The sequence below is a fragment of the Mesoplodon densirostris genome, chromosome 13, assembly GCF_025265405.1.
Source record: "Mesoplodon densirostris isolate mMesDen1 chromosome 13, mMesDen1 primary haplotype, whole genome shotgun sequence".
In the NCBI taxonomy this organism is placed as follows: Eukaryota; Metazoa; Chordata; class Mammalia; order Artiodactyla; family Ziphiidae; genus Mesoplodon; species Mesoplodon densirostris.
This window is the reverse complement of record NC_082673.1, coordinates 28,823,902-28,837,062: the sequence shown is the minus strand read 5'-3', so window position 1 is coordinate 28,837,062 and position 13,161 is coordinate 28,823,902. Positions and strand designations below refer to the sequence as shown.

General features: G+C 40.7%; 1 protein-coding gene across 1 annotated transcript in view; it reads right to left on the bottom strand.

The window, feature by feature from the left end:
• ATP6V0D2 (ATPase H+ transporting V0 subunit d2) overlaps window positions 1-12,537 on the bottom strand; it is a 47,252-nt gene extending 34,715 nt beyond the window's left edge. The window contains exons 1-2 of the mRNA XM_060116102.1: window positions 12,315-12,537; window positions 947-1,118 (exon numbers count right to left, since the gene is read on the bottom strand). Coding sequence (XP_059972085.1) covers window positions 947-1,118; window positions 12,315-12,444 — 302 coding nt within the window. The 5' untranslated portion in view covers window positions 12,445-12,537. The remainder of the gene's footprint in view (window positions 1-946; window positions 1,119-12,314) is intronic.
• Between the last annotated feature and the right edge of the window lie 624 nt (window positions 12,538-13,161).

The window sequence follows — 13,161 nt, the reverse complement described above, 5'->3', positions numbered from 1 at the left end:
CGATGCAGGGGACACGGGTTCGTGCCCCGGTCCGGGAAGATCCCACATGCCGCGGAGAGGCTGGGCCCGTGAGCCATGGCCGCTGAGCTTGTGCGTCCGGAGCCTGTGCTCCGCAACGGGAGAGGCCACAACAGTGAGAAGGCCCGCGTACCGCAAAAAAAAAAAAAAAAAAAGAAAGAAAGAAAGAAAAAGAAACTGAGAAGTACCTACTTTTAGGGAACGGAACTGAGTGGGGAAGGAGGGGACATGTGGAATAAAGGGCCCTGGATCTAGTAATCATAACTTTGTATATTACATCTAAATTGTATATACATGATAAACAGCTCATCTATTGCGGGCGTTTGTTCCCAGTTTGTCAGCTAAGACAACTAGAGAAGCTCAAAGTTTTGAGCGCTGGATATAATCTATTAACGGATTAAGAAATACAATTTGCTATTGTGTAGAAGTTCAAACATTTTTTAAAAAGAAGGGCCTTCACACTGAAAGACTGGAACCACTGGTGATGGAGAGGGATAAAAATAAAACACATATAACTGATGGGAACTCCTTATGCTGTTGAAGATGAATCCGGAAAGGGTAGGTGTGGCTTTAAGAACGATTTGTGATATTTCAACCCCACCCTGACAAGCAATCTGAAAACGTCGCATAATATCTACCTTCACGCCTCAGCAGTACTTATTTTTTAGAATGAAAACTGAAAACACTGCTTTACACGGAGGCCATCGCAACCTATCTAATCACGTTTATAAATAAATGAAATCTATATTCTAACAGTGAAAATGCAGCTCTGTGAGCTTATCAGTTGCTCAGAATTGAAAGTATTCAAACTTTCAAACAGTAGAAGAGGTCTTAAGCCTCATGTCAGCCTAACACCCCACCTGTTAACTGTTCGGGGTTGTTTGCACAATCACACTGGGGAGGAGTAGGGCCTCCTGCTACCACTTACGTCATGTATGTGAAAAAGGTGCTCAGGGGCTCCAGGGAATGATTCCGGAAATACTCAAATTCTCTGCATAGCTTTTTTCTCATCTCCGTGTCAATAATGGAAACAGTAAGAGGATTTGTTTCGTTAGCCAAGAAGTTGCCATAATCAGTGGTCTGGAGATGAATTTTCAGATCTGAAATTAAATGAAACCCCAAATCAGGTTAAATGTTGAACATGCATGAATAACCTTTACAACATTAATTGACAGTATGGTAACTTTATGACAAATGAAATGCATATTTAATTATTATCTTATTAGACCTTAACATAAGGTCTACATATGATTTAGATTTGAGCATCAATCTCTAAAGCAATAAAAAATTCATGTTAACACTGTATAGTACGATATAACAATTTTTAATTACCTGAAAAAAATCTACAATTATTTAGCACAGCTCAAAAGAACGTAAAAAACCACCTAGTCCAGAGATTGCAAATTGGTTTTACCTGAGCCAACTTAGTCATGTGAAAATAGTGCTAGGAAAACTGTTTGAGGATACTAAGCCTCCATCTCAGCTTGATGGAAAAGAAAAGTTTATTACTAATATTTACCATGGCTATGGGAGGGCAGCCACCAATATCCTTTGACTACAGGTGAAGAAATTGAGTTTCAGCAGGTCTAAATGGGAGTTTTATAGTAGTGGAGCTTAAACTAGGAGATGGGTCTCCTTACTCTTGAATTCCAACATCATTTCCATGGGACCATGCTAGGTGTCCTTTAAATGGCAATGCTTTTGGTTGCCAGATAATTTGATTTCCAACTTCATTTATTGTCACTTCATCCTGAACAAACCATTTGTTTTCCAGCCCTACACTTCTGTTAATACTGATCCCATCTAACGCTATAGAATTGGCCCCCTCCCCTTTTTAGATTGCTCATTATAATGTATCCTTCAGCATTAAAATAATAGTTACCAGTGATTGAGTGCTTATTGCATATCAGGCATTGTGTCAAGTGTGTATTATCTCATTTACTACTCATGGCAACCCTATGAGTTAGGAATGATTTTTAGCCCCTTTTACAGATAAGAACCCTGCAGCTCAGAGAGCTTAATAACTTGCTCAAAATCACGTCGATAAACGGACTCAAATCCAGCCTCATATCTTAAAAATCTGTAATTTATTGACAATCAGTTAAATCAGATTATCAGTTGTTCTGTAAAGACTTAATTCTGTCTGGCAGAACTATTCAATCTCACACTGAATTTCAAAGTACTTGGATAATATTTCTAGCACAGCTCCTGTCCCAGCATATTATAAAGTCTTAATATGTTAACTCCAAAAATGCAGTTCTGCTTTCTTAGTTATATCTTTTAGTTATATCTTTTATCTTTTGGTTCCTTGTGCAGTACCCAATGTATAAGTGTTCTTAAATATCTGAATATCAAAAATGTCTTTGGGGGCTTCCCTAGTGGCGCAGTGGTTGAGAGTCCGCCTGCCGATGCAGGGGACATGGGTTCGTGCCCTGGTCCGGGAAGATCCCACATGCCGCGGAGCGGCTGGGCCCGTGAGCCATGGCCACTGAGCCTGCGCGTCCGGAGCCTGTGCTCCACAACGGGAGAGGCCACAACAGTGAGAGGCCTGCGTACCGCCAAAAAAAAAAAAAAAAAAAAAAATGCTAAGAACCTTGATATATGGGAACATAGAAAATAAGAGCAAGATGCATAGGGATGAGAGCAAAAAAACCTAGGAGAGTTTTCAGAAGAAGCTTAAGCCAGAGGTGAGCCTTAAGGTACTATGTAAGAGCGCAAGGAAGGCATTCCATGAATTAGTATGGGTATGGTGGGTGCAAGAAACTCAAAACAGTTCAGTGTGGTTTGAAGCACTTAGTGGGAGAGAAGGAGGGGTAAGAAGTGAAGACAGAGAAATAAGCAGGGGCTATCCCCAGGAAGGCTTGGTGTGACTTCCTTGATCCTGAGGATAACAGGGAGCCCCTGTGGGCTATGAACTAATTGCTCTGTAAGCTGGGGGGAGGGTGGATTTTCAGTTAGGCACTCAAGTGGCTCTTGAGTCTCTGAGATTCAGCAGACAGGCATTCTTCCTCAGTGTCTGGAGTAGGTCATGAATCAGAAATGCTCTTCATCTGATTGACTGCAGAACTTACTTGCTCAATTACCTATTTAATTAACTTAATTAAAAAAATCATACTCTTTTGCTATGTCTTCATTGGCTTTTATTTTGACAGTCAGATTTTTATACAGTTTGACAGTTTGCCTTCTCAGCACTGAGGAATATTTGCCAACAGAAGTGACACAAATGATATTTCTTCCAAAACCATGGTATATTGCTCATGTGACATATGGTTCTTTTAAGCAAAATAACTTCCATACCTTTCAGCTGCCAGTGAGATTCTGAAATTAAATGCCTCAAGTGTTTCAGGGCTTCCCTGGTGGCACAGTGGTTAAGAATCCACCTGCCAATGCAGGGGACACAGGTTCAATCCCTCGTCCAGGAAGATCCCACGTGATGCAGAGCAACTAAGCCCGTGTGCCACAAATACTGAGCCCGTGTGCCACAACTACTGAAGGCCACGTGCCTAGAGCCCTTGTTCCACAACAGAGTAGGCCCCACTCCCTGCAACTAGAGAAAGCCCGAGTGCAGCAATGAAGACCCAATGCAACCAAAAATAAATAAGTAAAATAAATACATTTATATTAAAAAAAATGTCTCAAGTGTTTCAGACCTTGTAAGCAATCTTGTAATACTGTGCCTGGTGGAGAGACAGTTGAGATAGAAGGAGTCCTGTCTCACCAGCCCCAAGATGATCCAAGGGACACTTGCAATCAGATCCTAAGAAAATCTTAAGAACTGAAATATTTGCTGAGATAATATCATTATCTGTCAGTAATGACAATAATGCTTATAGTTTTATAGTTTTAAAAATAGGATCACATATTTTTCCTCATATTTCCCTAAATGCTTATCTAAATAGATATGTGATGAATAGAGCTTTGTGGTCAAATACATTTGGAATACAAAGGCTTCTTAACTGCAGGAACTGAAAGCCTTTAATACATTAATTTGAATGATTTCTTTAGAAAGAGTACGGTACAGAACCTCCCAAGCCACCAGAAATCAACGGAGACACCCACACAGCACACTTTGGAAAATTACACTCCTTTCTTATCCAGAGTAGTGTGTCAAGTGGCATTTTTTTCTTTTTTTATTCAAATGAGGAACTGTGAGATCACTACCAACGAAATCAATTTTATAGGTCCCAGATGTAATAACATAAAAGGAACAGATCGAGCTATTATAACAAATATCTGAGTATATCACCCAGAGTAGTGTATACGCAATGTGCCCGCATGTGTGTACACAGGGTCATAAAGTAAAAATGCATCTTCTGTGGGCTGCAGTTCACTGGGTTCAGGGAATTATCTGAGATCTCTTAGCCAGTGAGGCAGGACAACTATCTGGTTGTTATCTCTTCTTTATTAATTTGTTGGATAGATCTTTTTTTATTTTTATTTCTTCTGTGCAGCTTCCTGTTGATACTCTATAAAAATGAATGTCCAAGGGCTTCCATGGTGGCGCAGTGGTTGAGAGTCCGCCTGCCGATGCAGGGGACACGGGTTCGTGCCCCGGTCCGGGAGGATCCCACATGCCGCGGAGCAGCTGGGACCATGAGCCATGGTCGCTGAGCCTGCGCGTCCGGAGCCTGTGCTCCGCAACGGGAGAGGCCACAACAGTGAGAGGCCCGTGTACCGCAAAAAACAAAACAAAACAAAAAAACCCATAGATTTAGAAACCGATGCTCAGAGAAATAACTTGTTCATGTTTTCTATGCTTACAAGTATTTGACTGAAGATTCAAACGTACCTCCTCATCCAATATTTTGAAGCTCCATAATTAGACTTTCAAGGGCCTTCAAAAAATTTCCCAACCTAAATTCTTGCCTTATTCTCCAAGTATGCTAGTATTGCAGCCAAACTGCTTTACTCCTCACCCATATGCTTTTACTGTTTTCTATCTATAGTTCATTAATTCTCCCTAAGAACCTAGGATGTCTTGCCATATCAACTCCCCTCCACGCACCTCCTATTCCTTATCTCACTGGCATTTTCCCAACCTACTGTCTTTCAAGATTTGGTTCACTTTCAAATATATTTTCTATCTATTGGTTTAAACTCTTCTTATATTTTTAATTGTTTTGTTTATTTATAGAATGAATATTTCCAAAACAAACCAGTGCTTTTGAAGGCAAATAAAATCAGCTACTTAGAATCATATACCAAACACCATTAACCATAACCAAGACATGGAAGGATTATTTTAGGAATTCAAGAGTCCAGCAGAAGAGGGTAAATTAATTCTTGTTGTATATACACTGCAGTTCAGGGCGTGTTCTTATGACTTCCCAGGAATTCCTATGGTTTACAGTTTACAAAACACCTTCAGAAATTTCTAATTCCCCTGGTAACTGGGAGTTAGGCCAGGGAGATACCATCTAAGCATCAGATAAGAAAGCACCATGACTAAAAGTTAAGCAGCTGGCTTAACACCCCAGAGCCAGAAAGTAGAAGAGCCAGGACTTAAACTCAAACATGCAGACATTTCTAATGCGTATTTTCAGATTCTTACTATGTGCAAAACATAACCTTGGGCTAGAGAAGCTAGGAGACAAAAAAGTATAAGGTGTGGTTTCTACCCTTAAAACAAAAGTCTTTTTTTAAAAAAAAATTCAGTTTTATTGAAGTATAACCAACAAATAAAATGGTAAGATATTTAAAGTGTACATTGTGGTGATCTGATATACATTTACATTGTGAAAGAATTCTCCCACCTAGTTAATTAACACCAGACATATTTATAGTTTCTGCCCTTAAGGCTTAAATTTAGAAGGGGACAGATTCATTTATTCATTCAGGAGGTAAGCCCTTAACTGATAATTCAGAGGACTAGATAGATAAACGAGACAAATGTCCTGCCCCAGGGTGACATACTTACGCAAATATCACAGATGCTACACAGAATTAGGTCCATTACAAGGCACAATAGAGCACAAAATTCAGATTAGTCAATTCTGTCCCAAAAGGGATACAGGAGAAAAGGGTTTATAGAGAAATTGACTTGGAAGTGGAGACTTTAAAGAGGAATGGGTGTTCTCCAGGCAAGCAGGATGGTGAATGGAATTTGTGGCTGAAGGAATAACTGTAGAAGGGCAGAAGGGTTCTGAGGAAACGCTTACCAGGTAGAGATAGGACAGACTGCTCCAGCTTTTAAACTGAGTGAAGTTTATCCTGCCCGATGAAAGTATTTTTGAACAGAAAAGTGATGGTATTGTATATGCGTTTTTAACACAAGGCAGAGAAAATAAGTACTATAATTAGAGGTACAAATAATGTCTAAAGGAGCTTGGTGAAAGCCCTTTGAAATAAGAGTCTTCCTTCTATATGAATTTTTTAATTTAAAAATAGGTAGCAGGGGGATTTCTCTGGTGGCACAGTGGTTAAGAATCCGCCTGCCAATGCAGGGGACACGGGTTTGAGCCCTGATCCAGGAAGATCCCACATGCCGTGGAGCAACTAATCCCGTGCGCCACAGCTACTGAGCCTGCGCTCTAGAGCCCGCAAGCCACAACTACTGAGCCCGCGTGCCACAACTACTGAAGTCTGTGTGCCTAGAGCCCGTGCTCCGCAACAAGAGAAGCCACCGCAATGAGAAGCCCGCGCACCACTACGAAGAGTAGCCCCTGCTCGCCACAACTAGAGAAAGCCTACGCGCAGCAACGAAGACCCAACGTAGCCACAAATAAATAAATAAATAAATAAATAAATAAATAAATAAAATAAAAAAAATAGGTAGCAGGTATAAATACAGGTAAACAATGAAAGGTCTCCTACTTGTTACCTACCTATCCACCACCCCCACCACTCATTACCAGCCCCAGTAAATTACTAGTTTTAGTTTCATTTGAATCCTTTCACAGTTTCTTTGTATCGAGACAATCATATAGAAAATATATTTTAAATGTATGTGCCTTTTTCAGTAAAGAGTATCCTTATGCTACACAGTTCTTCCCCTTGCTTTCCTCACTTAATACATCTCAGATATCTTTCCATATCAGTCCTCTTAGACTGTGTGTGTGTCCTCATGCTTTTTTCTTTTCTTTCTTTCTTTTTTTCCTTTTCTTTCTTTCTTTTTGTAGCCACAGAATATCCCATTATGTGACTGTTCCATAATTTATCTAACCAGTTCCCTGCCAATCGATATTTGATTTCTTTTTCATTTTCTGCTATTCCCAGCAATGCTACATGAAGTACCAGGTCAAGTGTACATGCATTTGGAATTTTGAGGCCCAACTGCTATCATTAAGGGGTTCTTATTTTTTCAATATTTTTATTCTCTAGAGTTGGAGCCCTTTTAGGGCAGGGACTATTTCTTTTCCAGCTTTACTTCCTCGGCTCTAATGAGAAAGTGCTTAATATATGAATGAATTCCCATGTGAAGGCACAGTTGGAAAGTAATGAAGGTCATGTCCCTTGAAAAGGAAGTAATTGTTCGTGAGCTATAATCACCTCCTCTCATCCCCTTCCCAAAAATGATGGCAAAGAGAACGAGGTAAAGGCTGGGTCCAGAGCGCTCTTACCACACCCTGAGAGCCAGAGATCACTTTCACCATATATTTTAGAAAAAGCTATTTCTTACTAAATTCTAAAGCTCTGAAGTATTCATTTTACCACTTTGTCCTTTTTCTGAAGAGGAAAGAATACTTACAAAAGTCTTGTTTGTAATTAAAAAAAAAATCTGATGAAAATAGCAGTGTTGCCATGAAAAGAAATGGAGGGGCTTCAAAGGTATGTCACTAAGTAAAAGAAGCCAGTCTGGAAAGGCTACATACTTACTGTATGATTCCAATTAGGTGACATTCTGGAAAAGACCAAACTAGGGAAGCAGTAAAGGGATCAGTGGTTGCCGGGCTGGTGGTCAGGGAGGGGGAGAATAGTCAGAGTATAGAGGAATTTTAGGGCAGTGAAAATACTCTGTATAATACAATAGTGGTGGATACACATTATACATTTGTCCAAACCCATAAAATGTACAACACCAAGAGTGACTGAAATGTCAACTCTGGACTCTGGGTGATTACCACGTATCAGTGTAGGTTCACTGATTATAAAAATGCACCACTCTGGTGTGGGATGTTGATAAGGGGGAGGCTATGCATGTGTGGGAGTAGGTGTTACATAGGAAATCTCTGTCTTTCCTCCTTAATTTTTTTTTTTTTTTTTTTTTTGCGGTACGCGGGCCTCTCACTGTCGCGGCCTCTCCTGTTGCGGAGCACAGGCTCCGGACGCGCAGGCTCAGCGGCCATGGCTCACGGGCCCAGCTGCTCCGCGGCATGTGGGAATTCTCCTGGACCGGGGCACGAACCCGTGTCCCCTGCATCGGCAGGCGGACTCTCAACCACTGCGCCACCAGGGAAGCCCTTTCCTCCTTAATTTTGTTGTGAACCTACAGCTGCTCTAAAAAAAGTTTTAATTAAAAAAATTAGCAGTGTTCATTCTTCTAAAGACTATTTTATGTCCCTTTAACATTATTATTTTGGTTCAAGTTAATTTTAAAGAACTTGTTTTAAAAGTTACTTTTTAAGAATTTTCTATGTGAATATAGCCGCCAAGCAGTACCATCGACACAGGCCATGTGAACTGGCTTCCTCTCCTGTCCCCTGGAAGGACTGAGTCACAGAGGGTCCTAGTGACTGGTTCAGGTCACTGTTAGTCAGGGTCAGGCCTTGGAGTGGATGAGTATTTCTGACCACACTCACACAATCATAAATACTAGGATTTCTCAAAGGTTTTCTGGACAATTTTCATATTTCTCTCTTCCAAATTTACGTGAAACCTTATATGTTCCTGGTAAGTGGTTCTAAAACAACTTGTTGGTATCAGGACACTTTTCTTTTAAAGACTAGAGGACTTCAAAAGACTAAAGGCAAATATAAGTTTTGCCAAGTTAGCTTTCCTTTACAGAAAATGCCTGCTTCAACACATAGTACTATCCTGACACTGTTTTACCTACTCTTCTTTACCCATAATTTGTATGGTGCATATTATGTGAGAAAGTAAACAAATCCTAAAATCCTTAACTTCTATCTCAATGAGTGTCCTTGAGTTCTTCTCTTCATGTCTTAAGCCAGGTCGGAAGGTGGTTGGGTTTCTCTCAGTACACTCACAGATGCAACAGTTGCACTGCTTTTCACCAGTGATTTATTTCCCAACATCTTATAAAATAAACAGGCAGGTCAGACATTATTTTCTGTATCAAAATGGAGCTGAGAGCAACATGGACCTATTCCTGTATCTTCCATTCATGCTCAGGAGGCAGACATTTTAGTGGAAAAGCAGATGCAGATGTCTGCATACCCCACCCCTGACAAGGTGGTTAGATTAGTCACAGCCACTCTAAGCCTCAGAGTCCTCAACAGTTAACTGAGGAGATGAAACCCTTACTTTATTTAGATTGATTTTCTCATGCATCATTATAACCTATAGTTTGATGGCTCATATTTGGTATTCCTAAGGGTCTCCAAACAGATTGGCAACAGATTCAAACACAGGTGTAAAACGAATGGTTGAAAAAAATATATATATTAATTGGAGGAAAGAAAGGTAGAAACCATGAGATACAATGACAATAAAGCAATGGTGTATATAAGATGGTTTCTTACTTGGGGTGCAGGATGACTTCAGGTGGTCCATGACTGCCTGATGTTATATGGAAAATTCTATATGTATGCACCTGTGTGTATTTTTCTAAGAAGTTCATTCTTCAGGTCTTCAAAAGGGTCTGAAACCTTTCCTTCTCCCCAAAACTGAAGCTGAGGGTGGTTTCTCTTTGAATTCTTTAGTGAGCTGGTTAAACCTTGCTTTGTATCATGAAGACATTTCATGTATTTTTTATGTTTAAATTTGCATTCCTCAGCCCATTTAAAAGCTTGACTGAAAACTATTGAGAATTCATTCAAATGGCTTCTCTCAGAAGCATTCATTATGCTCTGTGTTCACTAATTTTTTCTACCTTAATTTATGCTGATTATATATATATATATATATATATATATATATATATGATTAACATTCTCCAGACACCAAACTCCTAATTAAATATGCTGAAGTGATTTAGGATTTGGGATTATATTGTAATTATTTGTAGCCAACAGAATTAGTTATCATCTACAAGATTTGTCTAGCTCTTTCCATTGCTAATGAAAGGAGAGGGTCTCCCTCAACTTGGGCAGTTCTGCCTTAACTCTGGCTCTAACTGGTCAGAACCATAAAGTGACCTCAGGAACATCAGCCCTACTTGAGAAGCCTGCAAATTCACCTCCGAGTTTTTGTTTTATTTTGCCTTCTAATACTCTTCCTGGCAGTCTTGATCCTTATTGCTTTCTTGTTTTTTCTAGAATAACCTAGAAGTTTTAAAGCACCCTATTATTGACATTATTATATTAATTTTATAAGCATATTTCAAAGTAAACAAATGTAGTGTTTTTATTAATAAAAATACTATATATTTAAATGTGAAATCTTTGGTAAGTCTTTGAAAATACTGTAGCTTAAAGATAATTTCCAGGGACTTCCCTGGTATTCCAGTGGTTGAGACTCCATCTTGCAATGCAGAGGATGCTTGTTCAGTCCCTGGTTGGGGAACTAAGGTCCCACATGCAGCAGGGCAACTAAGCCTTTGTGCCGCAACTACTAAGCCCATGTGCTCTAGAGTCTGTGCGCCACAACTAGAGAGAAGCACACATACTGCAACTAAGACCCCACGCAGTCCAAAATAAATAAATAATTAAAATAAATAATTTTTTTTTAAGAAAAAGATAATTTCCAGAATGGGGGGGGGGGGGAAATGAGGAGAAGGGTACGAAGTGTTGATTATACAAGATGAATAAGCCCTAGAAATCTACTGTAGAGCATAGAGCCTATAGTTTACACACACACACACTCACACACACACATATAGTAATAACAGAGGGCAGGAGGAAACCTTTGGAGGTGATGGATGGGTTTATGGCATAGATTGAGGTGATTTCCCAGGTGTATACTTATCTCTAAACTCATCAAGTTGTGTACATTAAATATGCACAGCTTTTTGCATGTCAATCATACCTCATAAAGTGGTTAAAAAAAAAGAGATAATTTCCATTTGTAGAGTGTTTCACAGTTCTTAACACACTCTCTCATGTACTCGTGTTATTTCTCCAAACAACTCAGCAAAGCAGGCGTTACCATCAAGTTTTACAAATCAGGAATCGGGCTCAGAGGCTTTCAGCCCCAAGTCACCTACCTATTCCTGGCAGAGGTCAAAGTCAGGACTTTTGAATCTAGGATGGCCTCACCACATACCATGTCTCTTGATCTTTTTCTTAAGCTGCATTAAAGACAAACCTCAAATATACATACTCTCGTGTTAATAGATACTGGTAAGTAGAATAGAATAAAGTTCTCTAGACGAAGGTTTAGGGTATTTTTTTTTTTTTTTGGCCATGGATCCCTGAACAGTTTGGTGATATCCTTCTCCAGATAATATTTATAAATATGTAGAACGAGGGACTTCCCTGGTGGCACAGTAGCTGGGAATCCACCTGCCAATGTAGGTGACACGGGTTTGAGCCCTGGTCCGGGAAGATCCCACATGCCGCGGAGCAACTAAGCCCATGAGCCACAACTACTGAGCCCACGTGCCACAACTACTGAAGCCCACGTACCTAGAGCCGGGGCTCCGCAACAAGAGAAGCCACTGCAATAAGAAGCCCGCTCACAGCAACGAAGAGTAGCCCCCGCTCGCCGCAGCTAGAGAAAGCCTACACGCAGCAAAAAGGACCCAAGGCAGCCAAAAATAAATAAATAAGTATGTAGAACGAAAATACATAGTAGTACAAAGGAAACCAAATATTTTAAAATATAGCTATTAAGATATTTTAAAATGTGTAATAACGTGACTCTTTATTAAGACATTAAATATCAAGGATGAGTGCAATATCTAGTATAATTTTGAAAGAGTGAAAACATAAATGATATCTCAATGTATCTGCAAGAACTGTATGAGGATATGAAAACACTGAATTTCTGTTGGTTACAAAGTACTAACCGCAGTGATTTGTTACCTACATTCATAATGAAAGGAAATGCTACATTTTACTTAGAGAATACTAAAAGTAGATTTGTAAGTTTTTTCCTTGTCCAAGTTTATGGACCCCTGAAGTCTGGACCCTGGGCCTAAGAACCCGCCCTGGACTCCCAGGCCCCCTGGCCATGCTTCCAGTGGGCAGCATCAATCCCTTTTTTCCTTTTTAAACGGCGAAAGGAGCGGAGCTTACCTTCCAGGGTCTCACACTGGACCAGGTTGATGTAGTCCTGCTGGGTCAGGAGGCCGGCTTTGCATCCTCGCACCAGGCCCTCCAGGTAGCCATGGTCCGCGTTGAAGTAAAGCTCGGCGCCCTCAAGCATGGGGGAAGCGGTCGCGGCCGGGAGAGGCTGAAAGAGCTCTGCGTCCCGGGCAGACCCAGAGGACGTGCACCAGTCTGGAGACAGTGCTAGCAGTTCTCCGGAGTTACCGGGAAGCGATCTCTCAGCTGATAGTGGGGTTTCGTGACTAGTTTCCTCCGCTTTCAGTGGCTTTCAACATAGCCTGCCCAGCCCTGTTTTTACATCAACAGTGAATCAGCTAGATAACCCGAGTGCACCCGGGAGCAAACTCTTGCTGGGAGAGGAGGGTCGTGAGAAGGGGGGGGGGTCAGGGCTCTTTCCCTGCGAGAGCAAATGGCCCCTTCCCCGCTTTGCTATTGGAACCCTTGCTACAGCAGAATGTTGTGTAAACATTCCTTCCCCATCTGAGCTTCTGAGCTTTCAATTGTAAATTACATTTGTCCTAAGTGTCCTGAGGACTATCAATAAGAAGAAAGAGAGGGCTTTTTTTTTTTTTAAATTAACCTATATGTAAATAGAGCAAATGTGAGCAGGCAGTTTGGAGAACCCTGAGAAGCTAATTCAGCAGCACCGTGTTTGTAAAACCAATGACTAGTAATGCCTTAACCTGGTCAAAGGTTCGTAGCTGCTTCCTTCCCCGCGCCCAGTCTTTAGGCAGAGACCAGAAAACAATCCTGGGAGCTGATACACAGTGCTGTGATTCTTAATAATAAGCCACTACCTTTGCAAAATCTGACC